This window comes from Amblyomma americanum, chromosome 7 (genome assembly GCF_052857255.1).
Source record: "Amblyomma americanum isolate KBUSLIRL-KWMA chromosome 7, ASM5285725v1, whole genome shotgun sequence".
Lineage (NCBI taxonomy): Eukaryota > Metazoa > Arthropoda > Arachnida > Ixodida > Ixodidae > Amblyomma > Amblyomma americanum.
The window spans coordinates 134,532,392-134,554,472 of NC_135503.1; the positions used below are offsets into that span (position 1 = coordinate 134,532,392).

At 45.4% G+C, this 22,081-nt stretch overlaps 1 protein-coding gene across 1 annotated transcript in view; it reads left to right on the plus strand.

Annotated features, from left to right (window-relative positions):
* LOC144097472 (calcium-activated chloride channel regulator 1-like) overlaps window positions 1-22,081 on the plus strand; it is a 65,687-nt gene that overhangs the window by 21,822 nt on the left and 21,784 nt on the right. The window contains exon 5 of the mRNA XM_077630192.1: window positions 14,652-14,773. Coding sequence (XP_077486318.1) covers window positions 14,652-14,773 — 122 coding nt within the window. The remainder of the gene's footprint in view (window positions 1-14,651; window positions 14,774-22,081) is intronic.

A 22,081-nucleotide genomic window follows, 5' to 3' on the forward strand; every position in this document is an offset into this window, starting at 1 on the left:
ATCGCGAGGTCGATATAGGCACAGTTACTCTTCCTGACGCGCTGGGGTTGCGAGATAACAATAGTCATGCAAATAAATCTGCGGGGAAAGTTAGCAAAAAGCGATTGGAAGATTTGTGGCTCAAAACCAGAGAGGTGACATAAAGTTAAAAGTGTAGGAAAGCGTATTTAATGAAACTGAAGAAGTTTAATAACTTCCAACACAGTGAACGAAAAATAAAGAAAAAAAATCTGAACAGGTTGGCAACTGCCATCTCCCCGTTTAAAAGCGGACGCTCCTACCATCCATCCATCCATCCATCCATCCATCCATCCATCCATCCATCCATCCATCCATCCATCCATCCATCCATCCATCCATCCATCCATCCATCCATCCATCCATCCATCCATCCATCCATCCATCCATCCATCTATCCGTCCGTCCGTCCGTCCGTCCGTCCGTCCGTCCGTCCGTCCGTCCGTCCATCCATCCATCCATCCATCCATCCATCCATCCATCCATCCATCCATCCATCCATCCATCCATCCATCCATCCATCCATCCATCCGTCCATCCATCCATCCACTTATATAGGACCAAACTGACTTATATACTTATACAGGCTTCCAAAACAAAATAATTTTTTGACAGACTTGTGCCGGTGGAGTGATAGCGGCGGCGATAGTGTTAACAAGCGTCGCGGCAAGTTAGCGAAGCCAGAACAACGAGGCTGCCGACCGTGCTTCACTTAAATGCACTTGGAAATTTTTGAGATAACATGTGTTCATATTCGGTATAAGTGTTAAACATCGGTGAAGAGCAGCAGGTGAATATCGTGGGGTCAACCACCTCGCAACTGTTGGGGGTCTTTTCATGGATTTGAGGAGAGGCATCAAGTTGTTTTGTAGGGATGAAATAGGGCGGCCGGGCATAGAAGAACGAATAATACATGGGGCTTACTCAACCTATTTGGACTCAGCCCGACACGCTTGACGAAATAAATTACGCAAACGTGCACTTATCACTTCAGCTACTAAGAAGAGCCACAGGCAGCAACCAATGAAACGGTTTCAGCTTGCGCGCATTGTGTTTTGACAGGGACACTCGCGAGCATTCGGCCTCTTAAAAATATCAGCATGCACACATGGAATGGTTCGAGCTCTGTCAGCTGGTTTTCTGTTCCGAGCCGGTGACTTCATGTTTATGTGAACTGTCTTACGCATGTCTGTATTCGAGTTCAGGTCATGTAGGCGGGAAAAGGTGCATGCGTGACACAGCAAGAAAATAATGGCATGAGCCTGTGGTAATAGCAACTGTGTTTAAAAGTAAACGAAACCTAAAAACGCGGCGTTAAATCTGTGTTGAGGAGTATCGACCTAGTGCTGGGATTAGAAAGAAAAACTTTCCACGAGACAACGAACATTTCGTGAAAATAATGGCAAGAAAGGATGCGTAAAATTGAAGTATCCCATGTAGTCGGCTTTAAAACCAATACGGAAGGCTTCTCCCCTGCGCGCACGCAGTTGGACGGTGTTGTTTCAGCTGCAGGCATGAAATGGCGTCCCAGGTTGCTCTAGCTCGCGCAGTTCGAGGAGTCCGACCTCTTTTTTTTTCGTGCTACAGGAAAGCGGTGACACCCAGCTTCGCGTCATCGCTATTGTTCGACTAATAATAATGGACCGTGTCTCGTCCTAACGTCCTGAGCTTGTTTCTGTAACTGGCTTGACGTTGACGAGCTTGAACTGTTTTATGTGTGAGGCATCCTATATCGAGGTGTGGAACTGATGTTGACGTGAACCACATTAATAAGGAGCAGCTTCCAGTTCTTATAACCACATTAATAAGGAGCAGCTTCCAGTTCTTATATTTGTCCTCACTGCGTATTTGAAGGTTATCTCGACGGCGTTTCATTTGAGGCTCTCCGTCAGACCACTTTATGAATCATCATCATCATCATCATCATCATCATCATCATCATCATCATCATCATCATCATCATCATCATCATCATCAGCCTTACTACACCCACTGCAGGGCAAAGGCCTCTCCGATGTCTCTCCAATTAACCCTATCCTTTGCCAGCTGAATCCACCCTTTCCCTGCAAACTTCTTAATCTCATCCGCACACCTAACCTTCTGCCGCCCCCTGATACGCTTACTTTCTCTTGGAATCCACTCAGTTACCCTTAAGGAACGGCGGTTATCTTGCCTTCGCATTACATGCCCTGCCCAAGCCCATTTCTTTCTCTTGATTTCGACTAGGATGTCATTAAACCGTGTTTGTTCCCTCACCCACTCTGCCCGCTTTCGGTCTCTTAATGTTGCACCTATCATTTTTTTTTCCATGGCTCGCTGCGTTGTCCTTAACTTAAGCTGAACTCTTTTCGTTAGCCTCCACGTTTCTGCCCCGTAGGTGAGCACCGGTAAGATTAAGCTGTTGTACACTTTCCACTTGAGGGAAATTGGTAAACTACAACCCATGATCTGCGAGAATTTGCCATATGCGCTCCACCCCATTCTTATCCTTCTAGTTATCTCCCTCTCATGATCCGAATCAGCTGTCACTACCTGCCCTAAATAGACATATTCCATCACAACTTCTAGGCTCTCGCTGCCAATTGTGAACTGTTGAACATTACCTTGGTTTTCTGCATGTTAATTATTAGACCCACTGATCTGCTCTGCCTGTCTAACTCATTGATAATGGTTTGCAGTTCACCTCCTGAGTGACCCAGCAGGGCAATGTCATCAGCAAATCGCAGATTATTTAGGTATTCTCCATTTATTCTTATTCCCAACTGTTCCCATTTCAGGCCTCGAAATATCTCCTGTAAACATGCGGTGAACAGCATTGGCGAGATCGTGTCTCCTTGCCTGACGCCCTTCCATAATGGAATTTTATTGCTGACTTTATGGAGGACTATAGTAGCTGTGCAGTTGCTATATATATTCCAGTATTTTGGCATAAGGCTCTTTTACCCCCTGATTACGCAATGCCTGTATGACTGCTGAGGTTTCCACTGAGTCGAATGCTTTCTCTTAATCAATGAAAGCTATATATAGAGGTTGCTTATATTCTGCGCATTTCTCTATAACCTGATTGATAGTGTGAATATGATCTATTGTGAAATATCCTTTACGAAAGCCTGCCTGATCATTTGGTTGATTAAAGTCTAACGTTGCCCTAACTCTATTAGCGATTACCTTAGTAAATACTTTGTAGACAATGGATAGTAAGCTGATCGGCCTGCCATTTTTCAAGTCCTTGGCATCTCCCTTCTTATGAATTAAGATAATGTTTGCATTCTTCCAAGCTTCTGGTACAGTCGAGGTCATAAGGCATTGCGTATACAGGGTGGCTAGTTTTTCTAGCACGATGTCCGCTCCATCTTTCTACAGATCTGCTGTTACCTGATCCTCCCCCGCTGCTTTTCCTCTTTTCATTGCTTCTAAGGCTTTCTTTACTTCATCTTTCGTTACTGGCGGGATGACGCATTGCTGTGCCCTGCTGTCTTTCTCATTAACGCTCTGATTACATTGGCTACTGTACAGGTCTGTGTAGAACTCTTCGGCTACATTAACTGTCTTATTCATATTGCTAATGACATTGCCCTGCTTGTCTCTTAATGCATACATCTGGTTTTTACCTATGCCTAGTTTTGTCTTCACTGCTTTTAGGCTACCTCCGTTCTTTAGAGCATGCTCGATTCTCTCCATATTAGACTTCCTTATGTCGGCTACCTTGCGCTTATTTATTAACTTTGATAGCTCCGTTTGTTCTATTCTATCGGTAGGGTTAGACGCCCTTATGCTTTGGCGCTTCTTAATCAGATCTTTCGTCACCTGAGATAGCTTCCCGGTATCCTTTCGAACTGTCCTACCGCCTATTTCTACTGCGCACTCCGTAATTATTGATGTCAGATTACCGTGCATTGCATGAACATCAAGATCGTCTTTCTCAGTTAAAGCCGAATATCTGTTTTGCAGCGCTATTCTAAACTCCTGTGCTTTCCCTCTTACGGCTAACTCGTTAATGGTCTTCACTAGCTTCTTCCGTTCCCTCTTCAAGTCTAAGCTAATTCTAGACCTTACCATTCTGTGGTCGCTACAACGCACCTTTCCTAGGACGGCCACATCCTGAATGATGCCAGGTTTAGAGCATAGTATGAAGTCGAATGTTGTATTTAATTATGAATATTATGAATATTGTATTTAATTGCGAAGGGCTTAGCGATTGTGGTGAGAATCGATTTTATTCAGCTCAGAGCTCAGTGCACCACACATTTCTCGACTAATCATTTTGCTTCAACTGATTACACTTTATCTTTCTGTGCGGTGAGTAGAGTACTAGACTGGCACTATGACCCGCGTTTATAAGGTGCTGAGGCAGGTAAGCTACGCTGAAGGACCTTTCCAATTGGCTGGAAAGGTAATGTCGGTGCTATAGTGCAGTTAAATTGTGCTGGTAGTCTCTCCACGTGCCGGAACTTTGCGCCATTCAAACTATATGCAGTTTCTAGATTGATGGATCTGGTTGAGATATAGTTTTCGCCAGCAACAGTCATTCGGAAAGCTCTGGAGCCCGGAAATGAATCCGACTTACTGCGGAGTTGGCTCGTCTTTAAAAGCAAATAAATCTTATTCGGGGTTTCTTTCAGGTATGGCAGAAAAGTACGGTGTTGTGTGGCTTCGTTGCTCTCTGCTACTACTCCAATTTGAAGACAAGAGTTTGCGTAATCCGTGCCCAGTTCTCCTTTTCAGTGCCGCAATCTTCCCTTCCATCTGAACGAGTACGTTGGTGTTGAACAGGACCCCCACTTCGGCAATAACGACGACCTCCTGCATCGCCGAGACCCACACTCTATCTGAAAAAGCGCTCGCCGGATGGGCCGTCTGCCGTCTACTGCTTCTAGAGATCGCCGCCAGCATGTCACCTAAGCTTCAGGTGATGTGTCCTGGTTTTCCGCCCGTACAGGCGCCGCGTCTTGCGCATAAAGCTACCTGCACATAACGATGGACCTTATGGGGCTCTCGCCAGAATCAGTGAGCGATTTGTAAGATTGGACGCCTCACCGCAACTGGTCGCACAAAGAATGAACTGCCGAACGTCATTCATTTGAATCAGCGCGACCTTTTACAGCCAGCAACATTCGCCCAGCAGATTTGCCTGCGCGGGGGAAAATTCTAACCGCCGCAAAGATGAGGTATGATTCGAGGCCTGAAGGCAAAGAAGACAGCGGCGCTCGCTCGCTTTGAGTCCTCAGTCTCCCGACAGCTTTCGTTGGACGCCTGACACAGCCATTTCATTAAAGAAAGCTTAGAGATGTAACCATACCTTAAACATTAGAGGCCTGCCAAGTAACTTTTACGGGGCAATTTCTGCACAACGACACAAATATTTCCTCTCCAATATTTGGTTGAGTAAATTAAATACAACGCATAATCAGTCAGTCATATTGCACGTGCCCGAAATTGATGACAATTCTGCATGGGACGCGTTCTGTCACAAAACATAGTAAGCGATCAATTAAATTCAGAACCAACTTTTTCACACAGGCGTTTTGGAACATCTTTATGACAGCAATAGGCACTCAGTGACAACGGCATACAAGTTCCAAAGTGACTCTAATGCCGTACCTTCGCAATGTGATGCCAGTGAAGGAGTTCTCGCTTTCAAGTTTTCCTTCCAAGCACCATTTCTTGGTCTGCTCTACACCAGTTTCTAACAACGTGAATACTTTACGAGGGCAGCAGTGTCACATCCAAAATTGGAATTTCAGCCGACATTCCAAAAAAAACAAGAACGCGAGATGATGAGAACGTAGCACAAGAACAAAATAACCATGCATTTGTAATTGGCGCTGAAGAAAATTCAGGAGCCGAACTCAAAGAATTGACGAGATGACGATCCGACTTATCTGCGCGAGACCGACATTGACAAGTCAGGGCCGGCTGCTCGCGGCATAGACGCCACTGCAATAAGAGAGCGCTAACGAAACAAAGCATTTTATGATAAGAAAAGCGTTGTTCTTTTAACGAAGTGCACTATCGCGGACAAAAGCAACTGATCCTCCTCCAAGTATTCACCCTTGCCGCACTGCGCCTTGCCGACACCAGAAGTGCATTGTCAGTTGGCATCCTCATGCAGTGCGACACGATTCGGGACTCAACGAGATGACGAGCCGACTTATCTCAGCGAGACCGACATTCACAAGTCAGGGCCGGCAGCTCCCGGCATAGACGCCATTGCATTAGAAGAGCGCTAACGAAACAAAGCATTTTATGATAAGAAAAGCGTTGTTCTTTTAACGAAGTGCACTATCGCGGACAAAAGCAACTGATCCTCATCCAGGTATTCACCCTTGCCGCACTGCGCCGATGCCGACACCAGAAGTGCATTGTCAGTTGGCATCCTCATGCAGTGCGACACGCTTCGCGACTCAACGAGATGACGAGCCGACTTCTCTCAGCAAGACCGACATTGACAAGTCAGGGCCAGCAGCTCGCGGCATAGACGCCACTGCATTAAAAGAGCGGTAACAAAACAAAGCATTTTATGATAAGAAAAGCATTGTTCTTTTAACGAAGTGCAGTATCGCGGACAAAAGCAACTGATCCTGCTGCAAGTATTCACCCTTGCCGCACTGCGCCGATGCCGACACCAGAAGTGCATTGTCAGTTGGCATCCTCATGCAGTGCGCTTCGGACTCAACGAGATGACGAGCCGACTTATCTCAGCGAGACCGACATTGACAAGTCAGGGCCGGGAACTCGCGGCATAGACGCCACTGCATTAAAAGAACGCTAACGAAACAAAGCATTTTATGATAAGAAAAGCGTTGTTCTTTTAACGAAGTGCACTATCGCGGACAAAAGCAACTGATCCTCCTCCAAGTATTCACCCTTGCCGCACTGCGCCGATGCCGACACCAGAAGTGCATTGTCAGTTGGCATCCTCATGCAGTGCGACACGCTTCGGGACTCAACGAGATGACGAGCCGACTTATCTCAGCGAGACCGACATTGACAAGTCAGGGCCGGCAGCTCGCGGCATAGACGCCACTGCATTAATTCAAAGAGCGCTAACAAAACAAAGCATTTTATGATAAGAAAAGCGTTGTGCTTTTAATGAAGTGCACTATCGCGGACAAAAGCAACTGATCCTGCTGCAAGTATTCACCCTTGCTGCACTGCGCCGATCCCGACACCAGAAGTGCATTGTCAGTTGGCATCCTCATGCAGTGCGACACGCTCGGGGCTCAACGAGATGACGAGCCGACTTATCTCAGTGAGACCGACATTGACAAGTCAGGGCCGGCAGCTCGCAGCATAGACGCCACTGCATTAATTAAAAGAGCGCTAACAAAACAAAGCATTTTATGGTAGAAAAGCGTTGTTCTTTTAATGAAGTGCACTATCGCGGACAAAAGCAACTGATCCTGCTGCAAGTATTCACCCTTGCTGCACTGCGCCGATCCCGACACCAGAAGTGCATTGTCAGTTGGCATCCTCATGCAGTGCGACACGCTTCGGGGCTCAACGAGATGACGAGCCGACTTATCTCAGTGAGACCGACATTGACAAGTCAGGGCCGGCAGCTCGCAGCATAGACGCCACTGCATTAATTAAAAGAGCGCTAACAAAACAAAGCATTTTATGATAAGAAAAGCGTTGTGCTTTTAATGAAGTGCACTATCGCGGACAAAAGCAACTGATCCTGCTGCAAGTATTCACCCTTGCTGCACTGCGCCGATCCCGACACCAGAAGTGCATTGTCAGTTGGCATCCTCATGCAGTGCGACACGCTCGGGGCTCAACGAGATGACGAGCCGACTTATCTCAGTGAGACCGACATTGACAAGTCAGGGCCGGCAGCTCGCAGCATAGACGCCACTGCATTAATTAAAAGAGCGCTAACAAAACAAAGCATTTTATGGTAGAAAAGCGTTGTTCTTTTAATGAAGTGCACTATCGCGGACAAAAGCAACTGATCCTGCTGCAAGTATTCACCCTTGCTGCACTGCGCCGATCCCGACACCAGAAGTGCATTGTCAGTTGGCATCCTCATGCAGTGCGACACGCTTCGGGGCTCAACGAGATGACGAGCCGACTTATCTCAGTGAGACCGACATTGACAAGTCAGGGCCGGCAGCTCGCAGCATAGACGCCACTGCATTAATTAAAAGAGCGCTAACAAAACAAAGCATTTTATGGTAGAAAAGCGTTGTTCTTTTAATGAAGTGCACTATCGCGGACAAAAGCAACTGATCCTGCTGCAAGTATTCACCCTTGCTGCACTGCGCCGATCCCGACACCAGAAGTGCATTGTCAGTTGGCATCCTCATGCAGTGCGACACGCTTCGGGGCTCAACGAGATGACGAGCCGACTTATCTCAGTGAGACCGACATTGACAAGTCAGGGCCGGCAGCTCGCAGCATAGACGCCACTGCATTAATTAAAAGAGCGCTAACAAAACAAAGCATTTTATGGTAGAAAAGCGTTGTGCTTTTAATGAAGTGCACTATCGCGGACAAAAGCAACTGATCCTGCTGCAAGTATTCACCCTTGCTGCACTGCGCCGATCCCGACACCAGAAGTGCATTGTCAGTTGGCATCCTCATGCAGTGCGACACGCTTCGGGGCTCAACGAGATGACGAGCCGACTTATCTCAGTGAGACCGACATTGACAAGTCAGGGCCGGCAGCTCGCAGCATAGACGCCACTGCATTAATTAAAAGAGCGCTAACAAAACAAAGCATTTTATGGTAGAAAAGCGTTGTTCTTTTAATGAAGTGCACTATCGCGGACAAAAGCAACTGATCCTGCTGCAAGTATTCACCCTTGCTGCACTGCGCCGATCCCGACACCAGAAGTGCATTGTCAGTTGGCATCCTCATGCAGTGCGACACGCTTCGGGGCTCAACGAGATGACGAGCCGACTTATCTCAGTGAGACCGACATTGACAAGTCAGGGCCGGCAGCTCGCAGCATAGACGCCACTGCATTAATTAAAAGAGCGCTAACAAAACAAAGCATTTTATGGTAGAAAAGCGTTGTTCTTTTAATGAAGTGCACTATCGCGGACAAAAGCAACTGATCCTGCTGCAAGTATTCACCCTTGCTGCACTGCGCCGATCCCGACACCAGAAGTGCATTGTCAGTTGGCATCCTCATGCAGTGCGACACGCTTCGGGGCTCAACGAGATGACGAGCCGACTTATCTCAGTGAGACCGACATTGACAAGTCAGGGCCGGCAGCTCGCAGCATAGACGCCACTGCATTAATTAAAAGAGCGCTAACAAAACAAAGCATTTTATGGTAGAAAAGCGTTGTTCTTTTAATGAAGTGCACTATCGCGGACAAAAGCAACTGATCCTGCTGCAAGTATTCACCCTTGCTGCACTGCGCCGATCCCGACACCAGAAGTGCATTGTCAGTTGGCATCCTCATGCAGTGCGACACGCTTCGGGGCTCAACGAGATGACGAGCCGACTTATCTCAGTGAGACCGACATTGACAAGTCAGGGCCGGCAGCTCGCAGCATAGACGCCACTGCATTAATTAAAAGAGCGCTAACAAAACAAAGCATTTTATGGTAGAAAAGCGTTGTTCTTTTAATGAAGTGCACTATCGCGGACAAAAGCAACTGATCCTGCTGCAAGTATTCACCCTTGCTGCACTGCGCCGATCCCGACACCAGAAGTGCATTGTCAGTTGGCATCCTCATGCAGTGCGACACGCTTCGGGGCTCAACGAGATGACGAGCCGACTTATCTCAGTGAGACCGACATTGACAAGTCAGGGCCGGCAGCTCGCAGCATAGACGCCACTGCATTAATTAAAAGAGCGCTAACAAAACAAAGCATTTTATGGTAGAAAAGCGTTGTTCTTTTAATGAAGTGCACTATCGCGGACAAAAGCAACTGATCCTGCTGCAAGTATTCACCCTTGCTGCACTGCGCCGATCCCGACACCAGAAGTGCATTGTCAGTTGGCATCCTCATGCAGTGCGACACGCTTCGGGGCTCAACGAGATGACGAGCCGACTTATCTCAGTGAGACCGACATTGACAAGTCAGGGCCGGCAGCTCGCAGCATAGACGTAACTGCATTAATTAAAAGAGCGCTAACAAAACAAAGCATTTTATGGTAGAAAAGCGTTGTTCTTTTAATGAAGTGCACTATCGCGGACAAAAGCAACTGATCCTGCTGCAAGTATTCACCCTTGCTGCACTGCGCCGATCCCGACACCAGAAGTGCATTGTCAGTTGGCATCCTCATGCAGTGCGACACGCTTCGGGGCTCAACGAGATGACGAGCCGACTTATCTCAGTGAGACCGACATTGACAAGTCAGGGCCGGCAGCTCGCAGCATAGACGCCACTGCATTAATTAAAAGAGCGCTAACAAAACAAAGCATTTTATGGTAGAAAAGCGTTGTTCTTTTAATGAAGTGCACTATCGCGGACAAAAGCAACTGATCCTGCTGCAAGTATTCACCCTTGCTGCACTGCGCCGATCCCGACACCAGAAGTGCATTGTCAGTTGGCATCCTCATGCAGTGCGACACGCTTCGGGGCTCAACGAGATGACGAGCCGACTTATCTCAGTGAGACCGACATTGACAAGTCAGGGCCGGCAGCTCGCAGCATAGACGCCACTGCATTAATTAAAAGAGCGCTAACAAAACAAAGCATTTTATGGTAGAAAAGCGTTGTTCTTTTAATGAAGTGCACTATCGCGGACAAAAGCAACTGATCCTGCTGCAAGTATTCACCCTTGCTGCACTGCGCCGATCCCGACACCAGAAGTGCATTGTCAGTTGGCATCCTCATGCAGTGCGACACGCTTCGGGGCTCAACGAGATGACGAGCCGACTTATCTCAGTGAGACCGACATTGACAAGTCAGGGCCGGCAGCTCGCAGCATAGACGCCACTGCATTAATTAAAAGAGCGCTAACAAAACAAAGCATTTTATGGTAGAAAAGCGTTGTTCTTTTAATGAAGTGCACTATCGCGGACAAAAGCAACTGATCCTGCTGCAAGTATTCACCCTTGCTGCACTGCGCCGATCCCGACACCAGAAGTGCATTGTCAGTTGGCATCCTCATGCAGTGCGACACGCTTCGGGACTCAATGGGGTCACTTTTACCCCCGCTAGTTCTTGACTCAAAGATCTTTAAAAAGGAGTAATATGTATTTTTAGGCATTGAATCGCAAGTATGTGCTCAAATAATATTTTTCGTTATAATGTTTGTGAACTGACTTTATTTTGGCACTTCGGTTCCTTTGCCGCTAGTTCATGTCGCTTGCATTTGCTTCTAGGTCTCGTTTGATCATCGTGCTGGTGAGCCACCTGAATATATCTTGTCCCGCACTTGAAAGTCCCACGCAGCTGGCCTACTTGAAGAAGCGCAGCGAACGACGGCATACAGCGCTGTATGTAATACCCCGCGAGGGGTCTTTAAGGTAATAAAATGAAATGAAATGAAATAATGCACCCTTGCACCGTTGGCGTCCGTTTAATCACTGCTTTGGAAACGTTCAATGCGTCGGCGACAGCGGGAAGAGAGAACGCGAACCCGCATCGCGTTTTCTTCTGCCTGGTTAGGTGGCGCTGCATTGTATTTCACTCTAAAGTTCCTTGATGAAATTATCAATGGACTTTTTTTCATTTATTTTCCTGTTATTTAGGCTGCTTCCCCCGCTCTCCCTCCATTTATTCTCGCTGTTGCAAGCGTAGTTTACAGCGGATCGGTATTGCAGACACACAACCCAGAACCTGATAACTACCCTCGGCATCATTACAATACTAAATCTTTATGCGCTATAGACTGTTGCGCCTATATAAATTTGAGCAAAAACGACGTATGACACCATTTCCTCCTCTCTGGCCCGTTTGCATCCGTCTGATTCGTCATGTCAGCGCAAGCATAAACAACAGTGGGTTTTACCATTTACAAGAACCAACTATGGCCATCAAATGGTTAATTATCAGTAACCGCTCGCACTAAACAAGTTAATTGAAGCTAACGTTAGCTTTCCCGATATTCCTGTCTCCTCTCTGCAAAATATTCTAGTTTATCTCAGTTACAGCTAATACATCAACCGTTTTGTATGATGGACCTTTTACGCTAATTTGTTGTTTGATGCTTAGCCGCCTATTTTATTTTGTTCCTTATAATTCCTTGTATTTCTGTTTGAATGCGGACACTATGGTGTTTATTTTCTTGACTGTACACTATTGTATATTGAAGCTCACTGTCATGCTAAAAACATTTTCTCGTCGCTGTCACTGCCGCGTGAACAGCAGGTGACAACTCTGTCAAGCGGAATGCCGCTTTTTTTCTCCCCTCCTCCATTAAATTTTATTTGATCTGATGGAAATAAACATATTATTATTATTATTATTATTATTATTATTATTATTATTATTATTATTATTATTATTATTATTATTATTATTATTATACTCAAATCAAATCAAATCAAATCATATTTTATTCTCCAGAAAGTATCTGGATGGTCACCTGGGCTAAAAGCTGTACGAACAGCTTGACGAAGGCCCAGGAAACCATTACATGGCAGCAGCAGACAAAACGAAATAACAATTAATGAACAATACAGTAGCGGTCGTCAATAAATAAATAGAAAAGAAATTATACAGCGTATGCATGAGAGCAACACAGCAGAAATAAGATAACAGAATGTTTATCAATAATGAATGAATGCAAAAAAGAGTACAGTGATGACAGACATTTTCTCAGATGACATAAGAATAAATACAGATTACATTTTCACAAAGTATGTTCGCAGTTGTTTTGAACTAAATCCAGCAGTATCTTTATATTTATTTAGAAAAAATGGCAGATTGTGAGCCAAGGATTGCAGCTTGTAATCAGTTCGAAACTGTGGTAAGGACCAAGTGTCAGTACAACGAGTGTTAACTGTTGGTGTACGATGTTCAAGGGAAGCAAGTTGTGTCAAGAAATTACTCATACCTGTGGAAGAAAAGTATGTTATTTGTAACAAACGAAATTCATATATATTATTTACACGGATCATATTGAAAGATCCTATTGTGGAATTAACACTTGATGTTGGTTCGGTGTTTGCGATAAGACGAACAATTTTCCTCTGCAAAACGAGAAGCTTGTTAATATTTCTTTTAGTTGTTGTTGCCCATACCAGTGTACAGTAGTTAATATGAGAAAGAAATAGAGCGTAATATATTTGTAGTTTAGCGCTTGTGGGAAGAAATGTGCGGCAGCGTGAGATTACGCCAGTAACAGCAGACAGTTTTCTAGAGATATGAATAATTTGAGCGTCCCATTTAAGATGGGCAGAAAAATACACACCGAGAACCTTATGCTCGCTGACTATTTCTATATGCTGGTCTTGAAAAACGAATGAATTCACCGGAGGAACTGTTTTATTCTGAGCACGAAAAATAACGGCTTTGGATTTAGTTGGGTTTACTTTGATTTTATTTACTCTAGTCCATGCCGATAGTTTAGTAAGGATATCATTGCATTTTAACTCTAGTGCGCTAATATTACTCCCAGAAATAAGTAAGGTGCTATCATCAGCATAGATTATGAATTTAACTGTGGTGTCAATATTTACGATATCATTGATAAAAGTATTAAATAAAAGGGGCCCCAATATACTTCCTTGTGGCACGCCACATACTATTGGTAAGAATGATGACCTTTGGTTGTTAATACATACGCACTGGCATCTATTTTCTAAGTAGGATTTAACTAAAGCCAAAGCTGTACCACGAATTCCATATGATGAAAGTTTACTAATGAGAATACTGTGATCAATGGAGTCAAAGGCTTTACTAAAATCGAGGAAAATTCCGGCTGTCAATAAATTATTATTAATATTTTCCAAAATTATTTCCTTCAGGGCTAACAAGGCGGCTTCAGTCGACCGTCCCTTTCTGAAACCATACTGTGAGTTTGTCAAAATACTGTGCTTATCATAAAAGTTTGTAATGCGAGAAAGAATAATTTTTTCCAATCCCTTCGAAAATACTGGGAGGACAGAAATGGGACGGTAATTGAACGCAAGGTTGTGATCACCGCCTTTGTATAACGCAGATACCCTCGCACATTTCATAGAAGTTGGAAATATGCCTGTCTCAAGGACAAGATTAAAAATATGAGCAAGGGCAGACGTTAGCAATTCTAATACATACTTAACAGGTTTAATTTGAATATCGTTAGTGTCCAAAGATCTACTGTTTTTTAGGCTCATGAATGTGCTGTGTATTTCATTTTCATCTGTAGGAGCAAAAAATATGCTTTCAGCACAGCTATAAGCTATGGTGACTGTATCTGAGGGAGAACTATTCGGTGTTGCAGCGTTTACAAAATAATGGTTGAAGTATTCAGCTATGTCGTGATCTCCAAGTTCACGGTCATTAATAGTTACCTTTCTCGGAATTGAACGGAATTGAAACTGAAAGCCCAGTTATGTATACTCTGAGGCATAAAAATGAGTTTCACTGATCGTCAAAGGGTAATCTTTTTCTTGTAATTGTGTTACACTGCTATATCATAGAGGGCGATTCAGCGATGTTTTATGTCGTGGATAACCCTGGGTGCTTTATTATTATGTTTAGTTTTTAGAGCTGACACCTGGCGTTTATGCACAGGTGGCGCCGTTCTGCGACAACACCACTCATAGTGACAACACAGGGGCGCCAGGCAAGCGCAACTTGCCCTGCGGCGGGAAATCCATGTGGGAAGTTATCGCCCAAAGCGAAGATTTCGAAGGGTACGTCGCAAGCAGGTGAAAGCTGAATTTCAATTGAAGAGCCAAATCATCGGTATTGGCTGCGTGGGATATGGCGTATTAGAGGCAATGTCATAGTGTGAACTTTCGTTCGAGGTGGGGCACCCTTTCAACGCAGGAAGGCATTTAACGACGAAATTTTCACCTCTTTTCTCGCAGATTTTTGCCCGAAGATTTTTGTTCGTCCGTCCAAACTACGCGAAAACTCGTGAACGTGAACACTCGGAAATATTTAGGATTTAATGGGACTCGAATCCTCGCCTTTTGGGTGCCAGTGTAAAAATCGGTGTCGATTCAAGCAGATGGCGCTACTAATACATCCACCTGCCATTTAGTTCGTGCAAGCTTATACAAAAGGTACTTGTTCATGTATTAGTTGCAATTCGTGCGTCATGAACAACAGGGTTCATTTCGAACGTACAAGGAGTAAAGTAAAAAGATGTAGAAAAGACAACGAACAAGAGTAAAATTTTATTTTCTTACGAATCCACAATACACTCAATAAATGGCGCGGATACTACAAGTCACATAACGATGGTGTGACAAAGGTTTCTTTGGTCATATGATGAAGTGAACAACGCAATGTGAAACACGCAAAGCAGGACGTAGAATGAGGTTAACATAACGCTTTGTTCATGACATTTTTCGTCCTACAATGTGAGTCTCAGATTGCATGCGCTGTTCTCTTCATTATGTTTATTAACCAACTTGCTCGCCAAAGCGTCTTCACGCAATTCTTTAGTTAGGAGCCGCCGCGGTGGCTGAGTGGTTATGGCGCTCGGCTGCCGGCTCGAAAGACGCGGGTTCGATCCCGGCCGCGGCGGCCGAATTTCGATGGAGGCGAAATTCTAGAGGCCCGTGTGCTGTGCGATGTCAGTGCACGTAAAAGAACCCCAGGTGGTCGAAATTTCCGGAGCCCTTCACTACGGCGTCCCTCATAGCCTGAGTCGCTTTGGGACGCTAAATTCCCCATAAACCATAAAACCAATTCTTTAGTGACAAGCTTTCTTGTGTTGTTCCTTGCGTGTGCGTAAAATTAAATTAACAAGGAGCGCACCCGCATTCCTGCAGTAGGGAGATGTGTACGTTAGCCTATAGATTATGCCGCAATTTTCGTTACATTTTACTTGAAATTCCGCGAACTTAGAAGAACCGAATATAAGAGAGTTTCAGGTAAAGCTTGCGGTATACATGTGTGCTAGCATTTCAAATGATTGTTTAATCGTCGAATAAGGCTGCGAGGGCATTCTGGCGTCCCCGCAGCGCATTGCGCCTGGCAGGGTGTCGCATGTAGATGTCACCTACGGCAGCGGTACATTTCCAGCGCAAGAACGAATACCTGAACAAGAATGCATCCTCGACGAGAAATCCCCTAGAGCGTTGTTTGCAGAGTTCCCACGACGTGCGGCAAGGTGGAGCGAGGGCAGCGCGAAACTGGAGTTCACACCGTCCATGACTGCATGGTCGAGCTTATCTGCATTTTTCTCTGAAGAGAAGCCTCAATATCGCCGTGGCTTTAATCAGTGATTTGGTATTTTAAATGCTGTCGCCAAAATAAAATCTGAAAATCCGCACCTTCAAGGTTCATAGTTTCGAATACTTGATGTCCTTGAGAGTTAAAAAAGGGCTTAGCTTGCCGTTTACATGCAACTGTTCAATCTAAGTCCAATGTACCGGCTCTGTGGCTGCTGAAACATTCGGCGCTACTGCCATCCGGTTTCTGAATTCGCAGCTTATCGTAAACATTGTCAGAATTGTTTCAGTTAGTTTTCATACATAGAAAACAGGGCGTGAGTTTTTACGAAACAAACGGTACACAGGCAAAGCCATTATCACGTATACCCATGAGCATATATATATACATGATCATGGTTGGACTACTGTCAGCTGAGTCCCATAATACAGCCGTGGGCATTGTCGCTTTGAAGAATGTACAGCGAAACAGTATGACGGCATTATGAACACTGCGCACGAAATGGTATGAACAATCTCAATGTTAGGCCGAATGCAATACATAAATAACCCCATTAGCAGAAGATTGGACACTCGTCGTCGTAGCTCAATTGGTAGGGCACCGGTCGCGTAATTCGGATGCCGTGGGCTTGAATCTCACCGGCGGCATCTGCTTTCTAATCACTTATCCTTTTAAAAATGAGTACCCTATTAGTCTCCCGTTCACAAACACCACATATTAAAAAAGTGAAAATTGAAAAAAAAATAACAAATCCATCCCCTACGCTTCTTCGTTTCTGTGATTGTTAGCTTCCGTCATGTGGTTGTTTTTCATTCTTCGTTTTACTCAGTTATCTTTGAAAAAAATGAGTACCCTATTAATCTCCCATTACTGAACTTCAACACTGAAAAAACTAAAGCCGTACTTTTCCAATCAAGGCAATCAGCAATTAATCAGAACTGCGACATAAAGCTTGGGACCACCAACATAGAATTCAAAGACATGCTTAAAACACTAGGAAGAGTTTTCCACGATCACATGATCTGGAACGCCCAAGTCGATTTTGTCGTTGCTCATCTGTCACGGTGAGTTCGTATTGTCGCTAAATTCCGATATTTCCTTCCTGTCTCAGTGAAGCTAAAGATATATAATGTCATTTTTTTTGTCGCATTATAACTACTGTTTTTTGGTGTGGGGCAATACAACAGCAACAAATATACATAAAATATATATGCTGAAAAAGAAAGCTGTCCGTTACATTGCCAATGTTAGCTACCATGCCCCTACCGATAACTTATTTTCCCACTACCAGATTATACGATTTCATAGCTTGTACCAATATTACTTAGCAACCAGATACAAAAAAAATCTCTACAGTATAATAACCGAGGGTTTCAAGAATTGACTTGCCTCACTCAAATTGTACCGACTTATAACCTGGGCAATACAGAAAAATGGTTTGTTCCTTTTTGCCGCATAACTATGGGAGTCAGATGTTAGTTAAAATATGCCACACTTATTAAACCAATTACAGTCTATGAATGTTGATTTTTCAAAGAGCAACTTGCGCGAAATTAATGCCGCCTTCACACAAGCAGCAAAACGTTGTTTCAGTATAATATTTTTATGTATAACATATTTTGTATGCATATCTGTGTCTTTGTAAAATGTTTTGTCTGTAGTGTTGGCCGATCTTCCGATGTTTGCAATCTGTTACATAATGCTCATATTTCCTGCTGTTTGCCATGTAAAAAGAGGTCCGGGGGACCCTGAAGTGGTCTGTGACCACTTTCTACCCAGACCTACCGACAGCTATGATGTAAATAAAATAGACTTGAAACTTGAAGCAGCATAAATAAAAAAAAATAAAAATAAAACGATCCCCTAGGCTTATGGTTTCGGTGGCTGTTGGCCTTCGCCATTTATGTCACAATGAGCTCCTCTTCTTTCTTCCCTTTTCTGCTCAGTATTGCCCTGAGATATTTATAAGAATATTGTAAATTGAATACATTGTAATGCTTCAGTTCCATCGCACCTATGTCATTTACTGCGCTAAGTGTCCAAAACCAAAGGCGACAACAGCGCGATGAAGGGTCAGGAAGGCTGAAGGTTCAAAACGAACGAAGCTGAAACAACTTTTCAAATGGCTTCGCTGTGGCCGACTGTATTCTGCAGATGTCTTATTCAGTTGTGGGAACTTTGCGAGCGACATTACGCCATCCACAAAGGTCTCGACGTAAGCACACTGGTCTTGCCGCAGTTCTTCATTTACGATCCCTTCTTATTGCTTTTGAAATAATATTATGTGCGCTATTGAAACAAAACTAGCTGCCTCTCCCCCCCCCCCCCCCCCCCAAATACGTTCCTTCTTCATTTCACTTTCCGTTTTCGAACTTTTATATATTTCAAGCTATCGGCTCTTTTTTATTGTATATGGCAATCAGAAACTCAATACTTTTATCCGTTCTGGAAAATTTCTTCAAATAGGCATCGCGGACCAGCATGCAGTAATAAAAATGCACCCCTAGTTTATCGTTGATTACAGAAAAGAGCCAGGCCCTATAACCGAGTGTCTTTGAGTGCTGAGCTGCTTTGGACGTGGTAATATTTAGGTGTGTTCCTCAATTTCTCACGAACCCACATCTTGTCAGTAAATAATCTCCATTTGATATTCCTTTCCAGCTCTGACTAGCAATGTGAATCACAATATTGAATTTGTGCTAGTGTAAAACGATGAGTGCCTGGAAAAAAATCCAAAGGGTCGGCTTGTATAAGTGGTTACGAGCTGTGCTGTCGGTGAGCGCATTTTAAAGCGGCCTATTTAAAGGATGGCTAGTGCAGTTACACCTTGGGCTGTTCCTGGAGTTTTTACGGTGGTAGTGTGAGCTTAAATACAAGAATTTTTGTGGATGCTGCTATGTGCATAATACAAATACAGTGCTTCGTCCTGTATACTCGCTGGCATTAAAAATTGTGAGGCCCTTGGCCATAACGCAGGTGGTGTAAGTTGTAGCGGTTGTGGCTCGTTTTCGGCGGACGAGAATGTTGTCACGTAATACTGACTGCAGTTCCGCGAGCAAAAAAACAAATACAGTGCAAATGGCTTCCAAAAAAAAGCAATTCATTTGCGCTGCTGAAAGTTTTCAGGGATACGGGGGGCGCTGCTGGAAAAGGGCAGGGTTAAACGAAGAGACACGGGAGAGGCCTTTTCTCTGCACTGAGCGTAGTCAGGCTGATGATGATGATAATTACGCTGATGCGCCCACAAAGAACTCAATGACTCGGCGGCGGCGTAGCAACGCGCGTGCTCGGCGAGCGTCAAGCAGAATGCCCGCCGATACCGGCTGTACTTAATTTAAAGCTGATAGCGAACTTTCAAGGCACGGCGTGCAATGTGAACAGAACAGTCTGGAAGAACGTAGAATCGGCTCCACCAGGGTGCGATCAATCGAGATACATCTGGTTACAGATGCATCTGGAGATACATCTGGAGATACATCTGGAGATACAGGCTGGAGATACATCTGGAGATACAGGCGCTGTTCTTCGAGCCGCCGCGGTGGCTGAGTGGTTATAGCGCTCGGCTGCCGGCCCGAAAGACGCGGGTTCAATCCCGGCCGCGGCGGTCGAATTTCGATGGAGGCGAAATTCTAGAGGCCCGTGTGCTGTGCGATGTCAGTGCACGTAAAAGAACCCCAGGTGGTCGAAATTTCCGGAGCCCTTCACTACGGCGTCCCTCATGGCCTGAGTTGCTTTGGGCCGTTAAACCCCTATAGAAAGAAAGAAAAGAAAGAAACATCTGGTTTAGTGCATCGCAAAGGAATAAAGCCTCGTGCCGGAAGATTTGAAGAATGAACAAACACTGGAAAGATTCGCTGCAATACTCTCCTCTCAAAGAGGCATGAACTCGAGGCTTTAAAGCAAGGTTAATAAAATCAAATAAGACGAACTGTGCACAATACGCGCCGAGAGAGGAAACAAGTGTCCTTTAGCTTGCATAATAGGGCTTTAAACGGACGACATAAACTTCTGGTTGTACGCGGCGTCAGTTGGATGCAGTCAATTACTCCGGGGCGACTACAAAGTTCAGTTCACCTTGCCGACGAAGAACCTTGTACAGGACGAAATAGCGGTCGGAAAGTTTTTTACTCAATCCGCGGCGGCGGATGGCCGTCCAATACCAGACTCGATTTTGTGGCTTGTATTCTGCGTTTGCGTTTTCTTAGGTTGTAGCGTCTGGCATCGGTCCTCTGCTGCTCTTTGATCCGGATCGGGCAAGCCTTCGTGCTTCTTCTCTGCGTTGAATGCAGGTGGCAACGTAGCCGTTATCTGCTACAGTAACAATGGGCACCATGGCGTTAAGCTTGGTCGTGGCCTCCCTGCCATGGACGAGCCTGATTGGCGTCATCTCTTTGGTCTACGGCACAGCGGTGTTCTAGGCGAAGACGGTGTAAGGCAGGATGTCGTACCAGGTCTTGGTGTTCAGCGTCGATATATATGGCGAGTTTGTCAGAAACGGTTTTGTTCTGGCGCTCGTCAGTCCGTTGCTCGGTGGATGGTAAATATGAAGTTGTAATTTGGTGGCTTTTTTGGCTGTAGCGAAGGATTGCTTGCGTCAGTTCAGCCGTGAATGCTGTCCCTCTGTCCGTGATGAGCACATCGGGGGCGCCATGTCGCAGAAGGATGCACTCCACGAAAAATTTGTCGACTTCTGCTGCTGTTCTGTTTGGTAGGGCTTTTGCCACGGCATAGCGGGTCGCTATAACGATCGACTTATTTCCAGACGCTGGCTTCGGGAAGAAGGCGAGGAGGTCCATGCCGATCTGCTGGAAGGATGATGAGGAGAAATAGTGTTCAGAAATCCTGAGAGATTATGAATTTTTATGACGCAAGGGCAGCTTTGGCCAAACACCGCCATGGCACAAGGTATTCATTACACAAGGTGCGGTCAAAGACCCATTTTCCAAGAATTTCACCCTAAAGAAGCCGAGCACCTGGCCGGGGGAAGCTTGTACTCATTGTATCACCGGTGAGTACCCGGCGGCACTGGTGCTTTGTTCCGAACTCCTGCAAGTAGGGTGGGAGGAGTCTTTCTTCACTGACAATCTCCGTAGGCTTTCACATAATGTGCGACATCGGTAGACAGCCAGGGCAGTAATAGTTGCCTTGGATGCAAGAAAATGCGAGATGTCCAGCTGTCGGCTCGTCGTGTGAAGCCTGTACAACGTCTTCGCGCAGACTTGCAGGTACAACAAGGAGCTAGGCTGTTTATTTTGTTCGCTGCGAAGTTCTTAACGAGGACATCATTATGTACACAGAACGAAGATATTCCTGGCTTGAACGAGCCCCGGAGGTGAAGAAAACTTGCCTTCTAAGTACTCGATGAGGCGTTTAAGGTTGGGCTCCGAGCGTTGCTGCTGTGCAAAAGAATTGGAGCTGATGGGTCCTAGGAATGCGTCCTCAACGTCGTCCGGTGGTGGTGCACCAGCAGGGGCTCGTGACAGGCAGTCGGCGTCAGAGTGATTGCGTCCGGACTTGAAAACTACGGTGACGCCAAACGCCTGGAGGCGCAGACTCCATCCAGTGAGGCGGCCAGAGGGGTCCTTAAAACGGGCAGGCTAGCAGATTGCGTCGTGATCGCCGGCCACCTTGAACGGTTGTCAGTACAGGTAGGGGTGGCAGAATTTTGACATAGACCCGGATGATGGCAATGCACTGCTTCTCAATTGTCGAACAGTTAGTCACGGCCTTCGACAGGGAACGGCTAGCATTTGCGATAACTTTCTTCGGGCCGTGGGTTTTCTGAACTAGGACGGCGCCCAGGTCCACGCTGCTTG